The sequence below is a fragment of the Mytilus edulis genome, chromosome 4, assembly GCF_963676685.1.
Source record: "Mytilus edulis chromosome 4, xbMytEdul2.2, whole genome shotgun sequence".
Taxonomy (NCBI): domain Eukaryota; kingdom Metazoa; phylum Mollusca; class Bivalvia; order Mytilida; family Mytilidae; genus Mytilus; species Mytilus edulis.
In genome coordinates, this window is record NC_092347.1 from 39,946,093 (window position 1) to 39,973,674 (window position 27,582).

Below are 27,582 nucleotides of genomic sequence, written 5' to 3' on the forward strand. Positions count from 1 at the left end.
CATTCACTTGTACTAATATAGACAAGGCAATTAATCTAGCCAGTAATACGCATTCAATCAAGACAGGTTAGGTTTGACTGTAATAGGGTCACGGCTGAACTGTAATTCAGAATGTTTTATGTGAAAACTCTGAATAATTTTTATTTACGAATATAAAGCATTAATCAAGTCAATCACACAAACATGATTTGGCGAACTCTATGTTACCTTCGAGTCTGGTAAAAATAAGAAATATATATTAATAGAAAATGACAAAACTCTGCAGGAAGTCTTGTCATTAATACGAATAGCAAAGATCGTGCGCTACGTCACTAATTGGTAATGAATATGTATATATCTGTCACGTGGTCGATGCTCATGCAAACAATCAACAATAATAATGGCTTCTACACGAGATTTTATAAAAATTGATCTGACTGCTGAAGATATTCCAGGGGCTAAACTTGACATAAATAAATTAGAAGATTATAGCAATATGCAGCTTAAACGATGGTTAGAATGCAGAGGTATTAAATCATCAGGAAACCGAACTGAACTACTTAAAAGGTGAGTGACCTCAATAACAACGCCTATTTCTTTTGTCATTTGACAAACCACTTTACCTGAGCCAATGACAGTTTATGATTGATTCACCGGGTGACAAACGTTTTTGTGTATCAAATTTCATTGGAGGACTAATAATATTGACAAGAAGTTTTACGCCCATTATAATTTTATTTACAAATGTTTTTTTCCCCGAATGAAGTGAGCTATTTTAAGCAGAGCTATCAATAGAATATTTGTTTTCTATCTTTGACATGTTTGATATAAATAAAACGGTTCAAATTGTAAATTATTTGTTTTCAGATGCAATGATGTAATCAATTCCGGCAGGGTAGATCAAATTGATATCAACATTGATCAAGGGAAGTGGTACGATATAAAACTTGGAAAGGTCAAACCAGAAAGTGTAAAAAAAAATCAACCTGCTATCCCACCAGTATTAGGATGGAAAACTTTTCCGTCTAGACCCATACCGGTCAATTTTAATTATGGGCACATATACCATTATTTACTGGAGAGCGTTGTCCTTTTAGGAGAAGACGGGAAGCAGGAGGATACGGACTTGTCACACATGACTTCCAAGCCTCTCACAAAAGGAGAACAATATGTCAAAAGTGGAAGTGTGACAAATATAATGGACAATTCAAAGGGTTCAGACTTATATTTTATAAAGGGGAAAGTTGATGCATCTATGAGAAAAGAGCACAGAATTGTGCACATAACATTGTCATCAATTAGTGGAGCTGTTTTAGATGCAAGTTGTACCTGTCCAGCATCTTGCCTAGGACGATGCAACCATGTAGCAGCACTGCTGTTAATGTTGAATAAGCACTGTAAAGAATCAGGCTATGATGCAACTGCGTGTACAAGTAAGCCATGTGAATGGAACCAGGGGAAAAAATCAAACAAGAATCCTTCAAAAATAACAGAAGCAGCATATTCATACTATAAATCTAGACCAAAAAAGCTGAGCACTTTTGATCCTAGGCCACAGAACCAAAGAAACATTAGCAAAGAGACAAAAAATTCTTTTATAATGGAAATGCAATATAATTCTTTAAGAACTAGCAAGCCCTCTATGTGGGGAACCTTGCTCTCCTCTCAATATGAAGATTATAGTTTAGAAGAAGAACGAGTAGATCAGCTTGAAAGTTTATTTTGGATCATGTTTGATAATCTACGTGATGAAGGTAAACAGTACCCTACAGCTGCCTACATGATACCAAATACTGAACAACAATCAGAATCTGATACTTGGAAATCCAATAGATGGTTCCGGATCACTGCCTCAACATCAAAACAAGCAAGCAATCTTGGAAATATCTTAAACACTGAAACCCAGTATTGTGATTCTACCAAACGCAAACTATTCAACTTTATTTCATATAACATCTGGGCTTTACATACATTTTCTACACCAGACACTGTATATGGTATTGAAAGTGAAGAGCAAGCCAGAGCTGATTATTTAAAATATATGGCAGGAAAAATACAAGATTTCAGAGTCATAAAAACAGGCTTCTGGATAAATAAACTATGGCCAGAAATAGGATGTTCACCTGATGGTCTTGTTTTTGATCCAGAAGAAAATATGAAATATGGTTTACTTGAATTAAAATGTCCAAAACTATTTCGTAAAGTGGCACCTTCTGATTTATTTATGGCTCTGAAAGATAAAAAAATATTGAATAGCGAGTTATATTCAGCGTGTTTCTCTCGCCCAACCTCTGAGAATGCTTCTTTGGAACTTAAAACTCACCATGCATACTATTATCAAATTCAACTCCAGCTTGCAGTTACAGGACTTGAATGGTGTGACTTTGTGTTATGGTCATCTCTTGGTAAGCCAAATGTAGAGAGAATAAGACGAGACCAGCAGCTTATAACTAGTATGATAGGAAATATAACAACCCTTTGGCGACGAGTTATTGCCCCTGAGCTGTTTGAAATGAGGGTTCCTAGGAAACTGTTTCCTATTATTTTAAAAGACATTAATACACCAGTAATACTTCAAGTCAATAAATAGATTATTTATGTTATATTATATATTTTATATGGATACACTCATGCACATGTAAAAAGTGTTCAATGTATTTTTATCATTTAACTAAAGGTTCTTGAAAGTTAACTAGGCTACTTGCAACAAATACTAATTGATTGGCAATTGGAGACAATGACAAAGGTATATTTCCACTCAATAACTTAAATTTTTTCACACGTTCTATGACACGTTCAACATGTATACGAGCTTTGGCTATTCGTCTTGTAGTTAACTCTTCTTGAGCAGTAAACTTTGTTCTTTTTCCTAGAAATGGTGGTATATTCAAGAAGGCTTGGCGTTTGAGAAGCAGGTCCTTTATTGTAAATCCCCTATCTGCAAGAACCAAATCACCTGGGTTGATATAGTCTAAAAAACCACTTTGCTCAATAATTGCTCGGTCACTTATTGAGCCCTCAAATAAGTCTGAGACATAAACAATTGATCCGTTAGGTGCTATACCAATCAAACATTTATAGGTATGATGGTTCTTGTACGAGGAATATAAATTGCCTTGTCTCTTGAAATCTCTTGGCATTTGTACAAAGAATTCAGTGCAATCTATTGTGCAACGTATATTTTTAAAAGTTTTAAATACTTTTGGTAATCCAACTTTAAAATGCTGTCGTTCTGGAAACATGTCATGTCTCAACTCATTAAAATGACAATACAGTAGCTGAATCCATGTTGTAAAAACTATGCTAACTGTAGAAGATGCAATTCCGAAAAAGTGTGAAATAGTATCGATGCTGTAACCCCTTCTTAGTCTTACTAAAGTCAGAAATAACTCATCTTTTGGTTCAAGTTTTCTGTTTCCTTTCCTTGAACTTTCTTTTGCATCATTTTTCCCATCCCAGTATGTTAAATTGTAAACACTAGTGCCAAGAAAGTTAAATAGAATGCAAAACTGAGCATATGTTAATCCTGTGAATAATTTCATTTTAACATCATTGTCTTTAATTGCCTTTAATGATAGGGTGGTGTCATTTTGTTCATTTGGCTGATCATTCTGTCTACTTTCACAATTTCGCATTTGGTTTTTTAAAATCATGTTTTCAATTTTGGCGTTTAAAACTTCTTTTTCGTATATTGTTTGCACTTCTTTGTCATTTGTCTGTACATCAACAGTTTGTGACGATGCATCTGTAACAGGGCAAAGTACTAGCAATGATGTTTCCTGAAATATAATATTCTACATTTGTATATATAATTAATTTACAAAATTGTACATGTATATGAAAAAAAATATTTCTACTATTTTATATGCTTTATTTAATAACTGATTTTCCTGTAATAATTGTTGTTAACTGGAATTGAAACAATAATATAAGGAGAAGCACTAATTTGCACATGTAGATATTAACATGTAATATATTACAATGTATGTAACTAATTTAAAACAAAATTCTAGCCACAAGTGTGTGCAGAGGAGAGATTTTACCATTTCTAAGATTACGTGCACTATTGTAATAAACATTTTAAATAAATCAAACTTAATTCATGAATTATTTTGAGTTTTTAAGGGATTGTGTTTCAATGATTTTTTTCTGTCAACTGGCTCAATAAAACATCTAAATACTTACATGTACATGTGTTGTCTCAGGAAAGTTATTTAAATCATTGGACAGGTCAAGTAAACCTTCAGCAGCAGATTTAATATCCTTCTTTGAAATTTTTATTGGCTTTCTCCTTGGTGTAGGCGCTTTCCTTTTGCGTTCAAACCTTTCAACCTGTGTAGAATACAAAGATCTAGAGTTTAAATATATTTTTGGTTTAAATTCAATTTAAACAATAAACAGGAAAAGTATCATTCACTGTTATGAATAAGCTAAATTTGCAGTGAATAGCTTAATCTGAATTAATTTTGAGTGAATCTTATAATTTCAAAAGCTTTCCATATAAAAAGAACATGTATGTTGAAGAAAAGGGGGATGTAAAACTAACCTGTTCATCTGTGTGTAAAAGTGCTGGGATTGGATCAGGATTTTCAGCCGTAGGACCACTTTCTCCTACAAAATGCTTGCTGCATATATATGTGGAACGTTTGATTTTATCCACGTTGAAATCATTACCGGGTCGACCACAAGCTTTGATCCATTTTAGACAGGTTTCCCTACGAGTCGTCGGTTTAGGGAAAGGGATAAAAAACACATCTTTCATTTCTTCTCGATGTCTGTACCTAGTATCACTATTACATGTTCCATAGCAACAATGTTTATTTCCTTCAGATTTTGATTGCTGCGGTAATTCATCCATTTAATTAGTCGGAAAGAAGAAAAATATATCAATGAAATTTGCCTCATGCAAAGCGTTGTTTACAATGGCTTGCATGACATCCGGGAACTTTACCTGTGATGTCATTCTAAAAATAGCTTTGTAATCTATTATTAGTTCAACCGATCTTTGCTATTAATAGTCAAACGTGGCAAGGCATGGCGACTTTCGATTAATTGTAAGCTACTTTAATGAACCAGCAAAATCGAGTTACGTCACTGCAAATGTTTTAATAGGCTTAGATTGGACTACATTTTATCAAGATTTATTCAAAGCGTTTTTCATTAGAGTTGTTTCAAGGCCATAACAATTATTATTAAATTTCGGTGAATTAAAGTATTTTGTTGTTATTTAGAATTTTGTAACATTAATTTAAAGTGCAACATCACTTCTTTCAGGTCCGTTCTCCTGCGTTGGTGTTTAAAGGGTCTTTGCATGTTAGTTTTAGTTATATCTCATAATTTCAAATAACTCAATGTAAGTACGTCCCCAACCCAAATTACGCCTGTATTAAACTTAGCAAATTACAATGAGGAAAAAGATACTTGTATCAACATAGGTACTCTAAGCAACCCTTATGGTCACGTTTTTTTTTTAAATGATTATAAATGTAATGTCGAAATAAGACAAAACTCAAATGAACAAAGTAATGTCTTCTTATCTGGTATTACAAGTGTCTAAAACTTTTTTCTTTATCAATTTATGCTGGTTGAAATCAAATCAAAATGCCTGTCTGGTTTTTCGAAGAAATCGACATAATAAATTATGTTTAAACACAGACCGCAAAGAAAAACCCTGAATGAACTGTTACACGGCCGACACTCGGCTAACAGAGAGATTGGTCGGTTAATCTATATTGAGTATGCGGCTATATGGGAGGTTGGTCTGTTAATCGGGTTGGTTATACGTCTGTTAAGAGTAAAACGCACAATTTAATGTCAAATTCTGTTAAATATACAGATTTTTTGCATATTATGAGAACCAAATGAAAAAAAGAAAAGTGTCTAACAAAATGATATCTATCATAGAACATTTTCCACCTGTAAAAACAATTTATAGTCTGCGCAGTTTTCAGCAAAACTAAAAGACGTCGCGCAGGTATATAGTATTTATGCTTATACGCACAGCAATTTTTTAATAAAAGGCTTTGGTTCTAAAAAATAGATTGAAATTAGTAAATATTTCATGAATGTAATATAACGTGAATAATACCACGTTTTAGTAAAAATTATGGGAATAAGGTCTGTTAATGGGTTGGACAATTAAATTTTGTCAGTTAAGAGTTATTTAGCAACGACAATAGTTTTGCTACCTTTATATTTTCCCATTGAAAATGTTAAGAATGAGATGTTCTTGAGTAAATAAAATGACAATACGGTGCAACAGTATCCTTCTAGTAAGAGTATTTTTATTTTGACTTTCTTTGCATTTTATTGAAGGGTGTGTCACTTCAATTTAGCGTGATATAGATTGGCCGCTGGAATATGCATGCATTTATTATTAACGTTTTCAATCAGACTTAATATTTGTGTCTGTTCAAATTAAAGTAGCACGTTCTGAAATCCGACTGAAGGTGTCTTTCTGATACAGCACTGGGTACAGAAGATCTTTTTTTTATTTCCTGTTATGAGCCCCAAAGGGCATAAACATTAGAACATCAATAATTTTCATAATACAATACAAACAATGATATAAAAAAAAATATTAATGAGAACTATTTAAGTTCTTAAAGAATATGTAGATAAAGAATCTATAATATGTGTGTTTTTTTTAAATACTAATGCATTTTAATGCAAGTGTGGTTGAAATAGGTAACAAACAAGCAACCCAAAAAGAAAAAAAAAATAGATATACATATAAAAAAGTAGATGTGGTATGATTGCCAATGAGACAACTGTCCACAAGAGACTAAAATGACACAGACATTAACAACTATAGGTCACCGTACGGCCTTCAACAATGAGCAAAGCCCATACCGCATACAGTAGTCAGCTATAAAAGGCCCCGATATGACAATGTAAAACAATTCATACGAGAAAACTAACGGCCTTATTTATATATAAAAAAAAAAATGAACGAAATACAAATATGTAATAAACAAACGACAACCACTGAATTACAGGCTCCTGACTTGGGACAGGCACATACATGAATAATGTGGCTGTGGTTAAACATGTTAGATGGATCCCAACCCTCCCCGAACCTGGGACAGTGGCATAACAAAACAACATAAGAATATATGTATAGTACACAATAAGTTGGAGCAATTGTTCAATATATACATATAACGTGTTGTCGTTCTCATATGCACATGATATTTGTCACTGGACGTTAAACCCTAATTCGTTAGTATCATCCAATGGTTTCTTTTCTTCTATTACTTGATCATATGTTGTTTACAAATCATTCTAAAGAAGTAAATGGAAAGGATCGAATGTAGCTACATTTGGTTATCTTAAGTTTTAATTCATTTTATTCCGTTTAGTTCCTTTCTACATCTGCAGTTGTCCGCATGTAAACTTCTAGCATTTGTCACCAATTTGAGTACATCGCAATCCGTTACTGTTTCAACACCCAGGGGTGTTTCATGTCTGTATTTTTAAACAATTATTATTTTTTCTCTCTTTTTTAGCAATTCACCACTCTCTATTGTCCTTATCTATTATTCTATATTCTGCATCTCCATCCAGATTCTCGTGTATACCATGAGGGTCCGGATTTGGGGTGTTGTTTATTTCTGTATTCTTTAAATTGTTATGCCACTTTTCTCTACATTTTATTTATCTTACTCATTATTCTTTCTCTATTCTTTATATTCTAGCATCCCAATATATTTTATTTACTGATGTTTAGTTACATTCCGACGTTTATCTCTGATTTATAATATGCTTGTTACTAATGTAGATGACTTTTGAACAGAATCCACAAGATTTGGATGAAATTAATATTACTTTAATATTACACTTTTTGAAACCATTTTTATCAATTTTCAATTTCTATTGTTTAAATTGTTCATTGATCATGTGTTGTTTCCGTATATTTTATGTTTCAGTGTTCATGTGTTGTTTCCGTATATTTTAGCCGTTCGTCTTGAGCCTACTCATGATGCGACAACACCCCACATAGTAGCAATAAAATTATTCTTGTATTGCCATTCATAACTCTTAACAGACCAATTAACAGACCGAGTTTTATACATCGGACCCATTAACAGACCAGGTTTTAAATAAAAATTGATTAATGTCACCAAAATACAGATTTTCGTGAAGATTTTTCACACAATGATATATTTATGGTTAACAAACATAAAGTCTGTCTTTTTTCGATGTTCAAAATATTGCATGCAAGTAAATTCGAACAATGTGCCATTTTGTGTACATTTTGTGTGTGTAAAATGTGTATAAATTTATTGATGAGTAACCCGCCTTTTCATTTTATAGAACGTTTATCGAAGCTAGAAAAAAAATTATTACACCACTGGATTCAGTAAATTGAATTGTTTTGTCAGACATGAATATTTTTTATGATAACAATATTTTTAAAAAGTTATACAATGAAACATACTAAACTTGCATTGATTTTCTCGATAACACATGATTAACAGACTTTAGCCAACACGATTAACAGACCAACCGCCGATATAGCCGCATACTCAATATAGATTAACCGACCAATCTCTCGGTTAGCCGAGTGTTGGCCGTGTTATCGACAAAAGAAATATGCTCATTACAGTTTGCTCAACATAGAAGAGGAGTAACAGGAGACTTAACAAGTACAAATAAAGCAAAACGTTATTTGTGTATATATTATATCTTAATTGTATATTTAGTTGGCTGTTGATTGGGGGAAAACATGATTGTTTCATTTACACCAGCTATACGCGCAGATATTTCAAGACACACATTTTCATTCCTGAATATTACTGATAATATCATCCTTTAAGCCAAATGATCTGCTTTTTCAAAGTATTAGTATTTAAAGTCAAATGAATTGTGCATAAAGCCTTGATCTGTCACCAAGACCGGATTTAAAATTCCAATATCATATACATTTCAATCAATCAGTCAATGAAAAGACATTATTGCATGAGTCACCCGAAAAAACAAGCACACGAATAAGAGGAAAAAGATTGCAATATTTTTTTTATACTTTAATTTATTAAACAGTTACTGTAGTAGTTTTTAAAATGATTCGGTCGTTGAAAATGAATTATAATACATGCGGATCACACACAATGTGCTTTCTAACATTACAAAATGGTTTTTCAATCAAAGTTCTAAAATCAACAAAAAGCAATAACATCAGTTTACAGATGTACAAAATATTGGCAGTTAATTTGTAATAAATAACAATTACTGTTACAATAAAAACAGCCTTTACAATTTCAGCGATGTTTAAAACACAGCCAATGAATAGTGTTATACATTGTACTCTCGTGGAGAATGACATAAAAGCGTCTCTGGAAAAAACAACGCTATATGTCTAGTCATTCTTCTTTTTTTATTGATTGATATGGTCTTCGAACAAAAACAGAATTACAAATCGTAAAAAGAAGAAGCACGATTTATCTAATTTAAGAAATAAATGGATAAAGGTTTTATTGAATTTTATAGATTAATACGATAGGGTTAGACATTGAAACCTTATTTAATTGTCATCTTATATAAAATTATAGTAGGTTTTGTTACTAACCTCGATGAACGTATAGAACACTGTAAATATACCAACAATGTTATTTGCTTTCACAAATCAAATCAAGGATAGAAGAAACCTTTCAAAACTGATCTTGAATCCATACATGTTTTACGTATATAACACCACTCCATTCCTTTTGTTATATAACATTTCCTGGCTCAGTATGAATCGTTGAAACATAGACGATCTCTTTAATGTTTGGTTAAATGGTAAAAAAAAAGGAACAATTTTATGACGAGACTTCCTATCGGAAGTCGGACATTGACCTAACGAGAGGGAAAAAAACAACAACAAAGAAATCTGCAGAACAACTTTCAGAGTAAAAGAATAGACAGATGTCATAACAAGTGTATGTCTTTCTAACTTTGCATCATTAAATGAAACAGAAGCTACCCAAGATTTCCCTCCTATACCAGTTCTTCAAAAATATTTGACTTTAGACAAGAACTGACGAGATCAATGGGGAATGCACATAACTAAGTATAACTGGGTAAATTATTTATAGATTACTTGCATTGAACCTTGTTAACCTAATAACAGTAAGTACCTTAAAAGAACATCGAACGTTACAATCCACTACAAGAAACCTTTAAGCAACATCTTTTGGTACCCCGACTTCCTCTAACAATAAAAAATTGGTTGCAATGATATAGTCAAGAGTTTGAAAGTGGTTTTACACATAATCAATTTTTCAATCAATCAATCATTTTCAACTCTTGGTTAACACATACAAAAATATAATGTGTACATAAGGTGTGATGAAAGAAAATGCTTTTAAATGGAAACACGGGGAGAATAACGAATCAAAAAATTGATTGCAATGGTTAAAGTGCAGCGCTCTGTATTTATAGAATAACAACTCTTAAACGAGTATCAAGTTGAAATTCTAACTATAATATAGTAGTATCACTTGATGCAACATAAGAACTTATATTCGAAATTTACCAAATTTAACCAAGTTTACCCAAAATGATAAATCGAACTTCCAATCGTATTTTTACTGCAACTTAAAGTTTATATCGAAGTTTGAATCAAAGTGTAACTCGAAGCGTAACTCGAAGCGTAACTCGAAGTTCAAGTCGAACTCTAGCTCGATCGCGAACGTGACGTATAAGTCGAAATGTAGCTCGTTTATCACAAACTTCTAATTTAACTCGAAATGTAACTCAAACGTTTAACTCCAACTCTTACTCGATGGTTAGCCACACTCTCTCTCTCTCTCTCTCTCTCTCTCTCTCTCTCTCTCTCTCTCTCTCTCTCTCTCTCTCTCTCTCTCTCTCTCTCTCTCTCTCTCTCTCTCTCTCTCTCTCTCTCTCTCTCTCTCTCTCTCTCTCTCTGACATACTTCGCATCTATGTATTTTCGCAATTTATTTATATAATAGTTCAAACATATTTTACTGCAGAAGCAATACATGACAACAAGATTGAATATTGATGTATTCCAACAAGAGAAACTCATCGTTTGACACGATCGTGCTCATTCTTATTTGCGTTATTCTTCTTCAACCGAAGTAATTAATTCGTTCGCAAATGTTCTTCACAATATGTACCGCTATGGAATTGTTATAACACTACACGGAATGGAATTCTTACGTAGATAATAGAATGCAGACGTCTTTGACGTTTTTTTTTAATATTTATACACTTATTCAAGTAGACAATGCCGAGCACTTATAAATAATAAACTACGATCTGTTTATTAATAGAACTGACTTTCAAATAGCTTATAGAAATTAGAAATTGTTTTGTATTGGTCCGAATAACGAATAGACAGGACTTTTGGAAGCTTAACCTAAACTGCATCAAAGTAAAGCTGTTTATGTTTATGTTTTAAATACAAACAAAAGTATCATTAGTTTCGGAAGTCCTTCAATAGCAATAATTTATTTTGATTCAATATTGCATTTCTTTATAATGTTGGAAATTTTAGAATCATGATTAATTGAATTTACTTAACAAATTCTCAATGCAACTTTGTCTCTTCGAAATTGATATCTATACAACTAAGTAATAAAATTGAGAATGGAAATGGGGAATGTGCCAAAGAGACAACAACCCGACCATAGAAAAAAAAAACAACAGCAGAAGATCACCAACAGGATTGACTTCTTTGGAGATGCATCATCGTAAACAGTGAAATTGTACTTTGCACACATAAAATCACAAATAGATGTTCCAATCTGTAAAAAGCCAATTCGTGGCAAGTTATTTAATGAATTATAGTGTCTAACATACTTTATCGGATGAAGTTAAACGAAGATGTAAAATAATTGAAATTCAAAGTCATACAACAATTGGATATCTTTGATAACTTGTTTTTATAAATTGAGATAAAATTGATAATGGAAATGGGGAATGTGCCAAAGAGACAACAACCCGACCATAGAAAAAACAACAGCAGAAGGTCACCAACAGGTCTTCAATGTAGCGAGAAATTCCCTCACCCGGAGGCGTCCTTCAACTGGCCCCTAAACATATATATATATAATATATTATGTATACGTATACATTAACTGTTCTCTTTTATCATTTTTTTTTAATAAGCTAAAGATACCAAGTAATTACAAGTCGCAATACAAAGTACAATGAAAAATCAAACAACAGTCTAGAAAAAGCTATAAAGACGGATATGAAGAACGCAGATCCTACTTTACTAGTCTCATCCGAAAGATTGTTTATGTCAATTTAAAAATAGGTGATGAGTCTCATTCTGAGGTGTCAGTAGATAGGAAATGAGGATGGGATTTTGGCTATGAAAATTTGAACAAAATTATACTTGGTCAACACTGATATTCAATAATAGCCAACCACAAGTCAAAGTTATGTCGACCGTAAAACATTCGAATTTATGTTTCAAACTTTACCAATAGGAGTCCATGTTTTAGTAGCTTCTTGTAGGCAGCATTTAATGATTTTGAGATCAAGAAAATAATGATAGAAAACTCAAGGTCTGTGAAAACGGAACAACTGGGAGATACATGTACGTACCCTATTTAGATCTGGCTTTATAGTGCGAATCAGAGCTAGATAAAATCTGTTAATCTCCAGCAGCTGATAATTTTGTGAAATACATTTCATTGTATTATTTTGGGGATTTCTGGTCGTCTAGAACTTAAGCATAATTGAAAATTGTTTAAGATTTAAATCGATTTTCTGACTTACTTGAATAAGTAATTTTTTTGTTCCCCTCTCCCCTTTTGATTTTTTTTGTTCTTAATTATATTGAACCTACATGAAACTAAAGCCTTAGTCGCATATCTCAGTTGAAACTTGAAATTTCGCAGTTCCAAGTTGGCATTTCTCAAATCAAAGATCAATTAAGAATTAAACTGTAATGTCAAATTTTAAAGAAAAAAAAAATAGAATGCCTTTTCTATTATTCGTAATATGACCACTTGCGATTCAGATGCTCAAATATAAAAGTTTTGGTTATTTTCAAAATGAACAATTTGTATAGTGAATGCGATTTTTTCTGTAATGAAATCACGGTACAAAAAGCGAGTTTTAAACTTTTGTTAGAAAAAGATTTTATTCTAAGAAATCAAGAAACTTTCAAGGTGCATCCTTTTATGAGATCTTTATGCGAGAAAATGTGAGGAAAGACGAACATTTATAATAAAAAGATACTTGGAATAAAACGAAAATAATTTGTTCCATTCATGTTAATAACTTTGTACTCAAAGACGGACGGACATGCTAGGACATCGGCTTTCATACACCAATGACAAAACATAAAAAACAATCCTGTAAAATTTGAAAAATGATACGGATTAATCATAACAGAGTTCTATTCCTGTCATTTAAAGACAATGTTTCCAAGGATAAACATGGTATTGGAATTATCTTAGGTTTCGAGGCAAATTTTTCATCTTTAAAATTGATATGCTGTCTAATCAAATTACAATGAGTCTCGACAATATGATGACAGCTAGTAATTTTAGAATATATATAAGAAATCGATTCCCTAAGGCTAATATACGAAAGTTAAAATTCAAGTGCTGACAAACAAGAAAACAAAATCGTACACTAGTATACCAAAAGCTTAGAAAAGTCATTTACACATTCTAAAAACTAGAAAGTTGACAATACGGAAGCCTGTTAATATATACACACTGAAACTTACCTGGGGGAGACTGGCTATGGCCGAGAATATCCAGGCAAGGCTTAACATAATCTTCCCTCTTTTGTCACAGTCATTTAAGCTCAACGGATGGACAATGGCGAAATACCTATCTAAACTTATCACCACAAGAATAAACGACGAAAGATAGAGCCCAAACGTCCGAAAGAACATCATAAAACGGCACATGAAGTCTCCACCTTTCCATGCCACAGTTGCATTCCATGTTATTTCCATCGGTAGTATGACAAATGCTACTATCAGGTCCGCTATGGACAGGTGTAAAATGAACAGATTTACTCTTGATTTAACATGTCGGTTCCTAAACAAAGTTATAAAAACAGTCAAATTTCCACAAGCTCCTATGACAAACAATATAGGGTAGCCAGTTACGGCTACTAAGTTTTCTTCTGTGAAAAGAAGGGCACCTGGTATAGCTTGCGGTTGTCCGAGAGAGGAGGAATTTGTTAAATTATTTGACATATTTTTAATGTCATCCAAATCATATTTTCGAACAGTTTGGTTGAAATCATCACTTTCCATGCCGGGGAAAGTTATATACATACATTGTAAAGCATACACGTTAAATCCATTTAAAATATTGCAGCTTTTCTAAAGTTTACTTTTCACGGATAGTTCCAAAGTACCTTTTCAATCTCTTGACTATAGAATATTCATTAATAGATTGCTGAATTCTATTTATCGGAAATACCGATCATGTATATTTTTCCAAAAGATTTGATTTAATGAAACAACGGCTTTAGCAACACGTCATTGCTTGAAGGCTGTACGAAGTTTCAAATTGGTTGGAAGATAGATCAATGAACCATGCGCATGACAAAATAAAGAATCATACCGAAGTGTTGTTAAAGGACAAAATTTCCGAATTACCCTTAATTATGGACGATGGATGAAATCTTGACTTTGATTATGCCTTGCAATTAGACCAATTAGACAAAGTGAGATGGTGCTATAAACAGTCAATAATACACTAACATTCAATCAATGCATTAGATATATACTAGATTATATATCTTAGACGTAGCTTGAAACAAGAAATAATTCATTGCTCAGACATTTTGATAAGTATTATCAAAGAACGAAGATATATTAATACGTTAAAGATAATTTATAGACAATATATGTTTTTTTAATTAGATAAGTACTTTTATTACCAGGTATTTTGTAAATTTGAACTAATTCTTTTCTTCGAAACTAAAGTATTTGCTTATAAAAATCTTAAATGGTAAAAAAGAAGAATCCAAACACAAGTTTGGGACAAATAAGTATATGTGAATGTGTTAAATAGATCTTTTATAAGTGTATATAGTAAAATAATACAGTTTTGGTATCCCGAGGAATTTAAAGGCTTACAAATGACATTAATTTTAATCGCTTTTTAAAAATAAAAAACAGAATTTTAAATTGTGTGTTTTGTTCCACCATTTATACAATCGTAGTTGAAATAATATTAAGTCGTGACGTAACAGATTAAGTCATACTCCTTTTTTCGCTTAAAAATAGGGAAGGAAGGGGGGGGGGGGGGGTGAGTTTTTATTGGAAAAACTTCTAACTATCAATAGAGATACCATGTTTGTCACTTCCCGCCAAATATGTATGTTTGTGCTTATTAAAGTCTTCGTCAGTGGTTGTCTTATGTCTAATGTCTGATCTTAATTATTTGTTATCTAATTTCTCATTTAAGAAAATTTTAGAGTTGGCAGTTGATTCTGAATTTCCGTTAGTATCTGTTTAACTCGTTTGTTACTTTATAATTTAATTTAGTCTTCTGATTGGCTGACGTTGTTTTGTTTATCAGCTCATATACATAATTTTGTCATGTGACCGTGACGTCATCAACGTTTGTTCATGATTTACTCCGGTTTAAAATGGAATTTAGAATTAAATTAAAAGAAATGACTGTAATATTTTTTCTGTCTATTCGAAATAACATAAAAATGTGGTGCACACTGAATAACCCGCTACCAAATGTTTATGTTGGTTCTTCATAGACAAAAACAATTTTACAGTCATTCCTTAAATATAGACAACGGTACATAATTGTTTTACCATAGTTATTATTTTAAAACACATTTGCTTCATTGATCCAATTGTTTTTATCATTTAATAAGACCACCAAAAGTATTCTAATTATCATGGTTTGGCATGTTTAAATGTTTTATTTTAGTATGTCACGTTTTACTCTTGGGACTGAGTATTTTTTATTCGTATTTTATACTTTTTAAATACTGTTGTATCAGGAGTCAGTTTCACAAAAAAATCTTACGATTAAAGTTGATCGTAAGTCTTACACAATTCAGTATACTTACAATCAACTTTAGTAGTAAATATTTTTGTGAAACACATTCCAGTATTGTACAGTCGAAACGTTAATATGTCATATGTAGATTTTTCGTAGTTTCAAATTGTGTCGACACAAACTACTTCCGGTTCTGTTAGAGATTGCTCTTATATATTTTTTTATATTGACATCATATTTTATTTGGTTTGCTTCATTGATTTGATTCGTCATTGTGTTTTGATTATTTTGGACATGATTTGTGTAAATATGATCAGTGTATATAAATGTTAAGTTGTTTATACAGTTGTGTGATACTTTGATGATTCCAATTCATGATGGCTGATGTGGTCGGTTCAATATGTCTACTTTATTTTTGTAACTTAAAGGTTGACACATTGAAAACAGACAATGATCGGAATAAGTATTAATCAATTAACTTCAACTCTTAGATTAATGCAATCACTTATTGGTTAGACCAGACATACAAAATGACGGTGGGCCATATAGCAAAATCAAAGGTACTCTATTCATATGATTTGCACCACGTGACTTTGTCTCTTTTAATTAAACTACTTCCCTTAGTTTAAGATTGAAAATATAAATTATATCAAATTTGCGGATAATCCAGTCCTTATCCATGACTAAACTAATGTGTCATTGACATTGGTATTTACAAAAAAGGTTGTGTAATTCTAAGGGAAAATGCTTAAAATTTAACTTTTTACGAAATGAGAAGGTTTAAATCATCAAATTTTTAAATTAAAGAATTTGGCCACAAACTTAAGAAAACAGGCAAGTTAAAAGTTATCTAACTTTAAAATTCACCCTAGAAGGTGTTTCCCTATATGCGGACAAATTTTGAACACCATATCCTTGTATCAATATTTCTGTTTTGAATCTTGCTTTTTTTAAGACTTTTCGTTATTTTGTATAGTAATTATACTACGGTTACGCTTCCGATTTTTAAACTAAAAAGGCCGAAAGTTTTGAAATAGACAATGTTAATTAATTTTGTACAAGAACATAACTTTAAAACATGTACAAATCACCTATATGCGGACATAGGAATTGACTTATTGGCATTTTCATTCGGCAAGGGGAAGATATAATCCTATTGTAATGGTTGTTATCATGATAAGGAAAATGGCTGCTATGCAAATTAGCAATGTACCTCAAATTTTGACATATTATGCTTAGATACCATAAACAAGCTCCGTTGGAAGATGACCATGATACTGTTTGTATTTAAAATTTCTTAAACAGATTAAAAAAGTACACTTATTAATCACATAACTATTTTTCCATATTTGTATTATAAAAGTAATAAATTTAGAAAATGAAAATTTTGTCGACAATAGAATAATAAATACGACAGTTTTTCTAAAAGTTTATGAAGTTTAATGGAGTACGTAGTATCCGTTAACTATGTCGGTCAGTTTGCCTATTCCGTGCTCCTTATAATGTACATGACTAACTGCCTGCTTAGAGACACACGATGCATGCCATCAAATTATTAAATAAAATACCCACACATATTGTAAAAACGAATAAAATGGATTATAGATCTCATGCTGATTTCCTAAAGCAAGTCATAAAACATAGGCAGACGACAATTATAATTCCAGCAAACACAAAAACATCCTTAAAATGTTATTAAAATGTTGTGTCTAATGTCATGAAATATCACAAAAAAATGTGAGAAAAACATAAATTGTATGGCGGAATATATACCGTTTAAACGTTTTCTAAAATATTTGCACAATATTATTAAAATGTTGACGAGAAATATCATGATAATGTGAAAACCAATGGCGTATAAAAGATTTTGATAATCTTTAAAAAAATATTTTCTAGAAATATTTTCTGAACGTTTGAAAAACATCACGAACATCAAATAACGGTTATAAAAATGTTTTTGGGATGTTTTCTAATAAGTGAGACTGTGCCTAAAAATGTTTTCAAAATATTTTCAAAATGTTTTAAGAAAACGTTTTTGGTTGATATCTTGATCATATCAATATTAACATTTTTGTACTTTTGATTGAGTTTCCTGCTTTTTTAAGCAACAAATCATTAGTTTGATATACAGTGATTGATTCATTATACATACAAGAATAAATCAGTTGTTTTGCTATGAAAATTCACAGTTCAAAGCATCTAAAAACAAGAAGTATCTCCAAATTTTGACACATTCAAAATGGCAGACACAACTCATCATGGTCAAGCCACTTACCAAATATGAAGTGTTTATTAATACATTATTGCTTATTGAATGTTGAATCTTTTAAATTTTGATATAAACAGGAATAAAACCTGACTCCTTTAAGATATCATTCAAGGATTACACTAGTATAGTACATGTATCTTGCTTGTCATGATATTGATGAAATGTAGTACTATATCTTATATCTCGAAAAAAACGAGCTAATTCCACCAAACGATGTGTGTTGGGTTTTGAATAAATTTAGATAAAATGTTATTCTTATATCCGTAAAATATTGAATAAAATATCAGCAAGACTATAAAAAATGTGCATGTTTTTCAGATGTTTTATGTAAAACCTTTTAATTATACTTTAAAAAACATTTTATGCAAAACGCAAAACTATATTTTCTGTAAAACATTTTTTGCAGAATGTTTTTGGGATATTTGGAAAAATATTTACTTTAAATGTTGTAATAATATAAAATACCAATTGAAGAAAATATCATTCATTAAAAAAAAAAAAAATATCTACAGGATATTTTAGAACAATGTTCGAGAACATGAATAATAGACATTAGCAAATAATATTTCGTCAATGTTATAAAAACATTTCACTTAAATGTTAGAAATAAAACATTTCTAAAACAATAAAAAATTAACAATTTTTTAATGTTTAAATGATGTCTTATTGAAATATTTTGCGAGAGACGTTCATATGACATTTAAAAAATGTTTTTAAAATGTTGTGTGTTTGCTGGGATAGGATGTCACTATTTCATAATTTAAAAAAAAAAATGTACTTAGTGTTTAAACATCCGATGACTCTAAATGTAATAAAAATGATGTCTGATTGATCAAATGACGTAAGGCCATTCAGTAAAAGGCGTGTGTAATTCAAAGCTTTCTATTTAGGAAAAGAACAAAATTGTAAAAGAAATACTAGTACATGCATGCATCATAAGTTTAAGATACCATAATCATTAATGTCAAAATAGCAACAACAAAAAAATAATACGACTTGGAAAAAGTCCGTTGGTCAGAACGGCGGAACTTACATTTGTCAGGATAATCGAGAATACATTTTATGAAATGTGTCACTGACAGTTAATAATAGCATGACACAAGAAGAAAATTGCATCTATTATAAGTAGAAATTGGAGAGTTGCCATGGCCGCATTATTACTTATCAATTGTGCATCCAATGCAGTCATAACCGCCAGGTTTGTCAATTGGACATTGTACCTATTTCATATAAATAGCTAATTTGTAGAAAAGAGGGACGAAAGATACCAAAGGGACAGTCAGCTGTTTTTCGAAAATGCGTATTTTTGAAAACGTTAAAAGGGATTTGTGGATAAATATTGAATTGCAAATATTTGTGATATTAAACTAAAACAAAGATTTGCATCTGTCAACACTTTTAAATAATCTCTTTTGTGACAAACAATGTAAATATTTCTTGATGTAAAAAATAAAATCACAAAAATACTGAACTCCGAGGAAAATTCAAAATGAAAAGTCCCTAATCAAACGGCAAAATCAAAAGCAACACATCAAACGAATGGAAAACAACTGTCCCATTCATGACGTAGTACATGCATTTCTTATGTAGAAACTGGAGGATTAAACCGGTTACATAGTTAACTAAACTGCAATTATATTGACAACTATGTGTGAACAAAACAACGAGACGTAATAGTTTGAAATGTCAAAACTAGGGGAACAGCAGTCAACATTTTGTTATTAACTTAATCAATATATAAAACAAACAAATATAGAAACAAACATTTACCATGGCACAATAACACAACGACGGGATGTATATATAGAGAGCTTATAATAGGCATATAATAGCCATAGCATATGAGCCAAAAAGAAAGACAAGAATTCAGAAATAATTATAGATCAATAAAACAATGAAGGGATGCACAAGTACAGAGCAATGTCACATGTAACAAATGAATACAAAAAGGTATATATACAAAGCATATTAGCAAAAATGAAAGACAAGGATACACAATTATCGTAGAACAGTACCACCATGATGGGATATATAAGTTCCGATCAACGTCAATTGGATACAACCAAACACAAACTAAACAGTAAATTAAAGCAACATTCATGAAGTGAAATAAAAGAATACTATTATTAAGATGACAAACAACGTTAGTAATGTAAATATGTGTATGTTTATTCAGGCATAGATGCATGGATAATTAGTCCCGTAACGCCATGCATCTTAAATTTCTACCGTATTTTTAGGACAGAAATAACGGATCGTTTTAATGCTACCTTTCTGGTGCAATTCTCACCAAAAAAAACTTTTAATTCTAAGAAAATTTGAAATATATGATATTTGGCAACACAAACCAAAGTAGAAACTATGGTTTCTCAGAAAAGAGTATAACAACAATACCAAACTTTGAGTAAAAAAAAAGTCAATAACAACTGACAATATCAACAAACAGAACAAGTCGGAAACGACTGTCTTATTCCTGACTTGACACAGACTTTTCCGTCATAGCTAGCTAAACTTTCATATCAAATGTAACATATCTATGCATTGTCGTCTGTGCGACAAACATTCCACAGTAGAAAGAATGCATTATTTAATCTACTCATGTTGCTTTTATTTTGTATACTGGGGTTTACTACGACGACATTAAAGTGTAACAATAGCACAACTACCTATACATTTTACACAAGAGACCACTAATCTGTATGTAACATTTCTATTTGAAGAATAATTAATCACTAGTTTCTATTTTTTTTGTCACAAGCTAAAATCGGTCAACAAGAGATAACATGGTCATTTGAATCATGTATACATTTTGTAATCACAGTTCTTAGAACGCTCAGTGGTATAATTATAATTCCTTTTCCAACCAAAACGATACTGTCAGAGTAAGGACATTAACTATGATTGAATACTTTTGAGATATATAACTAGAACAATACGATTCTTTTAGTGATCAGTTTTCACAGCATTTCAAAAAGTCTTTGAGAAAAAGAGGAGAGTAGTTTACAACTGTAGAAAGATCTGCTTTCAATAATTTAGGTAAATTATGGCAAATCAAGATCCACGAGAAGATAAGTAAGTGAGACATAAATAGAATATGAAATAGGGCCCATAGGGACGGAGATAATCTAAAAAGAGAGGTTTGATGTTTTCTGTAATGAAGGATATGTCTCTATCAACGCCATAAGCTTGTATAGTTTACTTAGCTCTTTTATGACAATCGTTTCGTGATCGGCTGTAGTCTACATAAATGGTTGATGAGGATTTTTGTGAAAAAGAAGATTGATAAAGAAATAAAAACGAACGACCAATTTCCTTTGTAAATTGTTATCAAAGGTATCAGGTGTATAATGTAATTCGCCAGACGCGCGTTTCGTCTACATAAGACTCAAGAATGACAAATTTCCTATGTAAATATTCAAAATAAAGGCATTTTTTTTTTTAAAGTTCATCAATATTGACCTATCACTCTTCTGACAAGGCATTTCAGTTTTGTCTTTGAAGAGGACGGTCAACTGTCCATAAAATAATTTCAAATGTATTGTAGAATACAGTTGCACCAAATACCCGCTTCAAATATGTTGATAAAAACAGGAATCATTATAATACCAATATTTCTAGACTTGGAAATGCAATTTTAAAAGACTTTTCTTTCTTCATAAAATAACTCATCAGTTCAATTCGTTTGAAGTGCTGCCCATTATATTTTTTAATGGTCACGTCAATTGCAAATACTCACATTGTCTTGTCATTTTCCTTTCCTAAATTGATGTGCACTCATTTTTTGCGATAAAAATTAAATCTGCAGACGATTGTTACATGTAAGCACTGTCTAACATCAAATAATGTATGGTCACTTGTACGTTCATAAAATAAAAATAAAAAAAGAACTGATAAAGAATAAAAACCAAGTTTACATGATCGTGTTTGTCATGCATAATAGTAATTGACTGCTTTTTTACTAGGTGCGATTTCTTGTATTTTCATATTTTTAACTCGGTAATAAAAAAACAAATATATTTTATATTCAACCAGTTCAGTACTGACATGAAAGTTGATCAGCACTAGAACTGCTACATGTAAATCCAAAGGGTTAAATTGACAATAGTTTCTTAGAATTAATGATAAATTTAGCATTACATGCATGACATGTATCATTTACTTCAATCAATAAAGGGATGTCATCAACTAAATGACTTGAAGTTTGGAGACTATAGATATATTAATAGTTTTTATATCATCGAAATGAAAAATCATACCACAAATACTGAAAGTGATGTCTAGTACATATCATGTCATGCATCTAGAAATTGGTATCGATAGTCGGTTTACAACTAAATTTACATTTTGTGAAGAAAGCGATTATTTTAGTTTTCCTTTGTGAACTTGCCTTTTTGATGAAACTGCAATCCATCCGACACTCGAGTGGATTACATATATCTCTATGTTTATTCAAAGGTAAAAGATTTGCGTATGTTTATGTTTCTATAATAAAATTTTGCTGGTATAAAGATGCTATCGAACTCCAAGCTAAAATTGAAGTCATCGCTTCAAAAGTTTTTCCGACGCTTTAACAATTTAATGAACACTAAGCTAAGGAATATGAAGACCTGTCGGTGACCTTCTGCTGTTGTTTTTTCTATGGTCGGGTTTTTGTCTCTTTGACACATTCCCCATTTCCATTCTCAATTTTATTTAGATAACGGCTACAATCCACATATTGTAGCAATAATCACGCAGTCTTACCTTGCTTATTACATTACCAAAAGCGACATAAAAAGATGTCTCATCGGATTATTACTTGTCATGAACAACACCGTTGATATACTTAGAGAAAAACTTAAGTTGTTCAACTAGTGTACAGGTATCAAGTCAAATTATCTTGTTTTTCTGTACTATTTTATTTTTTTTCTTTGTCCATTCAATGGTCTGTCTTTCTGAGACTTTTAAATCAAAATTGCATTTCTTATCTTCTTAATTATTTTAATAATCAGTTACGTCCATCAGAAAACAAACAATATAAGTAATTGTATTTGTTACCACATTAGCTAGTATCCCCTTTGATTTATTAAAAAATAAATGTGCACTGTGTTTTTGTTTTTGTTGGAGTATCTTTATTCCCAAGAAGCATACTTCAGCCAAGCATTTCTTAAGACAAAGGAAAAAGATAGGACCCCAGATATATATATATATATATATATATGTTCGATATGTTCTTCGAATTGACTGATCGATTGATGTATATTTGATTTACTGTAGGAACAGTATTTATTTTAATTTAGGAATTCCTCAGATTTCGATAGTTTATTTTCTAACTGATAGTCTCCGTTTCCAATTTTAGAACTGTTTGCAAGGGGAACGGTCCTACGAAGAATACGATGGTTCTAAACGAAACAAGGGACAAGCGCATGGTGTATCTGGCCTGAAATAACAACAACTGAATCGCACATTTTTGGTAAAATAATTTTTAATGGAATAAGAAAAGATCATTCTAAACCACTTACATACATCAATACACACTCAACCATTAAGTCAATATTGGCATTGATCAAAATCTGTCGTACTTGTGCGTATTATGTTTTAATTACGTAATAGATTCTATAACTGGAATTAAAGTCGATAATTTTGAAGTCATTTGTGTTAATAACATTATATCGGAGCATTAACCGGAGAAAATATATTGTAAATCTGACTGTCAACAAAACTGTCGATGTTTCTCAAAAGGAATGAACCTAATAGTAAAAGTTTGTAAATATGACATTGCATTTGAATAGCAAAAAAAATAAATTCATTGAGAATAAATGTTTTTTACAGCTAAGTGAAACCGAATGAACTATATGTCTGCCATTGTAAGTAAGGTTGAAATTATGATAGGAATAATAAATAATTCAAATCTTTATTATCATTTTTATTTAAGTGTGTAACAAATACAAGATCATACTGACATACATTGGTATGGATATTTTAAATAAATTAAATAAAAAATCAAGCAAATATACCATGAATCCCTTTCCACAATAAACTCTCAAATGTTTTTATCTTAGAAAAGTGTTAAAAGGTTTAAAAAAGTACATTTATAATTTATAGTTATCAAAGGTACAAGGATTATAATTTAGTACGCCAGACGCGCGTTTCGTCTACATAAGACTCATCAGTGACGCTCATATCAAAATATTTATAAAGCCAAACAAGTACAAAGTTGAAGAGCATTGAGGTATAACAGTTTTTTTTGTTTTTTTTTGTATCAAATGAATTAAGATGAATTCAGACGACCATTTTTTTTTTTATCGATGTTAAAATTTCGTAAATCGATAAGGACGCCACAAATCAAGATGATAACACCAATAAATGAGCTGTAAAATTTACACTTAAGCTCCCGTATTTAAAATGCACTTTCAAGCACGTTTGTCAAGTCATGAATATATGCCGATTATAAAAATCTAATTAAGACCATAACACCTAAACAGCAAAAGTTAAAATCATTAAAATATAGCTACCCCTCTTTTTTCCCGTTTGTCATCTGTTAAAACGTATAAAATTTGTAAAGCATTGGTAACATGGTTCATAATGTATTGCTTGGAAACGACCAAAATTGCCATTTCCCTATCTACCAAGAACCATAACTCTAGTTGAAACTCCAAAAGAAGCGAAACTCAGACCTTTCGTTCTGAAATTCATTAAAATAAAAGATTTCCAAATTTTGTATTTATTTAACTATCAGATAAAAATATTTTTATTCACGAATGAATTACAAATGTGGCAGTCTTTAGTCTTTTGAAATATTAAACATGCGATGTGGACATCAACCTCGTTATGATCTGCGCTCATATACATCAATCAATTCCTGTCACGTCTATCGATAACCTTTCACTCACTACAGAAATTAAGTATTAGACAGCGTTAGAAAACAAATTATCTTAAGAAGATCTCACCAGGACGTAATTATAGGTATTAATCATTTCCAACATACTGGAAAACAAACAACGAGCAGACAAAGTCAAGGTGTTACAAATTCCAACACAATTCATCAAAGAAAACGGATCAATAGATGATTGGTTATTTGAAATACCGGAAGTGAAAATACTAGCAGACGTCAGAGGAAAAGGTAATTTGGAGAATATTTGGGAAGTCTGAACCCTGCCGTTTTGCTTGATAATCTGATGCTGTTATTGATTTTATTGAAGGACAAGTGAACACAGAAAATATACGAACCCCTCAAATTCGTTATCAAGGAACAAACTAGTATGTCAGAAAACTTTCAATGCGCCATGCTATTTTTTAAATCAGAAATCATCTGTTTAAGTCGACATATTATTCCTAGAAAATTAACAAACAATAGCTATGGAAAATATAGTATATTTTTGATTTAAATACTAAGAAAGTGTGAATGTTCTCTTTGCTATGATGTATCAATAACAGAGGGATATTTTGGCGTGTTCAATTGTCATTAAAAGATAGATCGTTTCTTAGAAATTTTTCGAGACTAACCATGCAAGTACCAAAGAACCAATGTTTGTCTTCTGAGACCAAAAAAAACAAGTAAACAAATTTGTAAAAAGATACAGTAGTAATACCCCACAGCACTTTAAAACGTGACTCTCCATATTTTGCAGCATTTTGAATAACCGATAATTGCTAGAAGATCAGGCATCATGTTATTATATAGAATAAAAATAATATGATGTATTATTTCTTTAAAGGGTCATCATTGTCATCTAGAAGTTCAAGAAGGACAAGAGTTTTACTCTCTAATTGAAAACATAGTTGTCAATAGTCTCATATAACACAACTTAGTATTAATGTTAAATGATATTGAAAGAAATGAAAAAACCCGTTGGAAATCATTTTTGTCACACACTACAGTAATCATTGCATAAATGATAACTTTAAGTTAAAATTTGATGAGCACAATGCCAACTTTTCAATAACAATTATATTTACCGAATACCTAAATACAAATGTGAAAAACATTGTAAACGTAACATAATTTAATTATAAGGGTAAGGCAACACATCATACCTGTCAGGCAACACATCATACCTGTCAGGCAACACATCATACCTGTCAGGCAACACATCATACCTGTCGGGCAGACATTTATTTTACATTTTAAAATCATTTGATGTTTGCTTAATCTTTGGTTTTCTAATTTAGGTTTTGCTTTGGTCGTTTTCATTTTTGATCAATGTGTTTGTTTTTTAATAAACGATATTGTATTGCCTTTTTGTATCTTCTTAATATACGATATTGTATTGCCTTTTTGTATCTTCTTAATATACGATATTGTATTGCCTTTTTGTATCTTCTTAATGTACGATATTGTATTGCCTTTTTGTATCTTCTTAATATACGATATTGTATTGCCTTTTTGTATCTTTTCTCAATCTTTTTTTTTAATACAATAATATAAGGCAAATTATTTATACAACATGTTTGAAAACTTCAAAGCGAACCTTATTCTAAACACTAAATTGACCATAAATAAGTTTAAAGCCACGTACAATAGCTGATATAAAATTTAACATTAAGATACAATACAAACTATGTTATTTACATTGATAAGATCTGCTAGAATGATCTGTGAGAACCAGTCGCATTGATCTGTTATATATATGTAATTAAATCTCATGATCGTATTGTTTACGAGAAAAAACGAGAAAGGTGGCTGACATTAATTACATTTAAATACCATATTATAGAACCCAGAAATTGAATCAGTTATCCAATAGATCCTGCATCAGATTTGACAAACGATGCTAATGGTATGAATTGGATGATTTTCTATCTAGAAAGTCGCGAGAAGTCATAGGCTTGTGTAGTATATATTGATTTAGTTGAAATATGTGATTTCATCGGATGTAAAAAAAAAAGGGATTTTAAACATTAAACAAATTGAAGTGGTAAAACTTATTAAAGATTTTACATTGGTCATTACAAACACAAGGACTGAAAAAAGCGCTGATAAACAAAAAAAAAGATGGAAGCTTTTAGAAGACATTAAACAAAAAAAATAAGATGCTCTGATAATGAAAAAAGAAGCTATAATAAAACGATTTTTGAACGAATCACCCATCTGTATATGACCTGACGAGACATTTACCGAAAAAGAAAGAATACCATAATAAGACTATAAACGAAAAGGATAGAACCTATTATAAAACTATGTACGATAAAAACTCAGGCTATGAAAGTGCTACACAGAAAACTAGAGAGGCTGTTCTTAGTTTACAACCGAAGTTAAAATAAGACTATGATATAAAAAATACTCAAAATGTTCAAAAAAGATTTACACACATCATCTAAACATGTCATATTACCCGTTTTACAAGATGATTTTAGTATTGTCAATACAGAATCACGTAGTCTTAGTGCACTTTTGGCGTTG

The 27,582-nt window shown here is 31.1% G+C and overlaps 3 protein-coding genes across 6 annotated transcripts in view; 1 reads left to right on the forward strand and 2 right to left on the reverse strand.

Moving 5' to 3' along the window:
- LOC139519685 (adipokinetic hormone/corazonin-related peptide receptor variant I-like) overlaps positions 1-27,582 on the reverse strand; it is a 237,882-nt gene that overhangs the window by 62,099 nt on the left and 148,201 nt on the right. Inside the window, exon 1 of one of the 4 annotated variants that reach the window (XM_071311901.1) lies at positions 13,675-14,541. The exons of 2 other annotated variants lie outside the window; for them this stretch is intronic. In XM_071311901.1, coding sequence (XP_071168002.1) covers positions 13,675-14,235 — 561 coding nt within the window. In that variant the 5' untranslated portion in view covers positions 14,236-14,541. Of the gene's footprint in view, positions 1-13,674; positions 14,542-27,582 lie in introns of those variants that run through there. One more of the 4 variants, XM_071311899.1, reaches the window with a different exon arrangement.
- Positions 302-2,569, forward strand: LOC139518603 (uncharacterized). Its single transcript, XM_071310078.1, has 2 exons — positions 302-546; positions 847-2,569. Exons 1-2 carry the CDS (start codon positions 380-382, stop codon positions 2,567-2,569), a joined length of 1,890 nt encoding a protein of 629 aa, XP_071166179.1. The 5' UTR covers positions 302-379.
- Positions 2,587-4,986, reverse strand: LOC139519684 (uncharacterized). Its single transcript, XM_071311898.1, has 3 exons — positions 4,526-4,986; positions 4,165-4,311; positions 2,587-3,758 (listed from the first exon to the last, which is right to left on the reverse strand). The coding sequence occupies exons 1-3, from the start codon at positions 4,835-4,837 to the stop codon at positions 2,643-2,645; spliced, it is 1,575 nt and encodes a 524-aa protein (XP_071167999.1). The 5' UTR covers positions 4,838-4,986; the 3' UTR covers positions 2,587-2,642.

Coding starts and splice junctions, on each gene's coding strand:
- LOC139518603 (XM_071310078.1), top strand. CDS start 380: ATGGCTTCTACACGAGATTTTATAAAAATTGATCTGACTGCTGAAGAT. Junction 547..846: donor CGAACTGAACTACTTAAAAG/GTGAGTGACCTC, acceptor ATTTGTTTTCAG/ATGCAATGATGTAATCAATT.
- LOC139519684 (XM_071311898.1), bottom strand. CDS start 4,837: ATGGATGAATTACCGCAGCAATCAAAATCTGAAGGAAATAAACATTGT. Junction 4,312..4,525: donor TTTTACACACAGATGAACAG/GTTAGTTTTACA, acceptor TATTCTACACAG/GTTGAAAGGTTTGAACGCAA. Junction 3,759..4,164: donor CTGAGACAACACATGTACAT/GTAAGTATTTAG, acceptor ATTATATTTCAG/GAAACATCATTGCTAGTACT.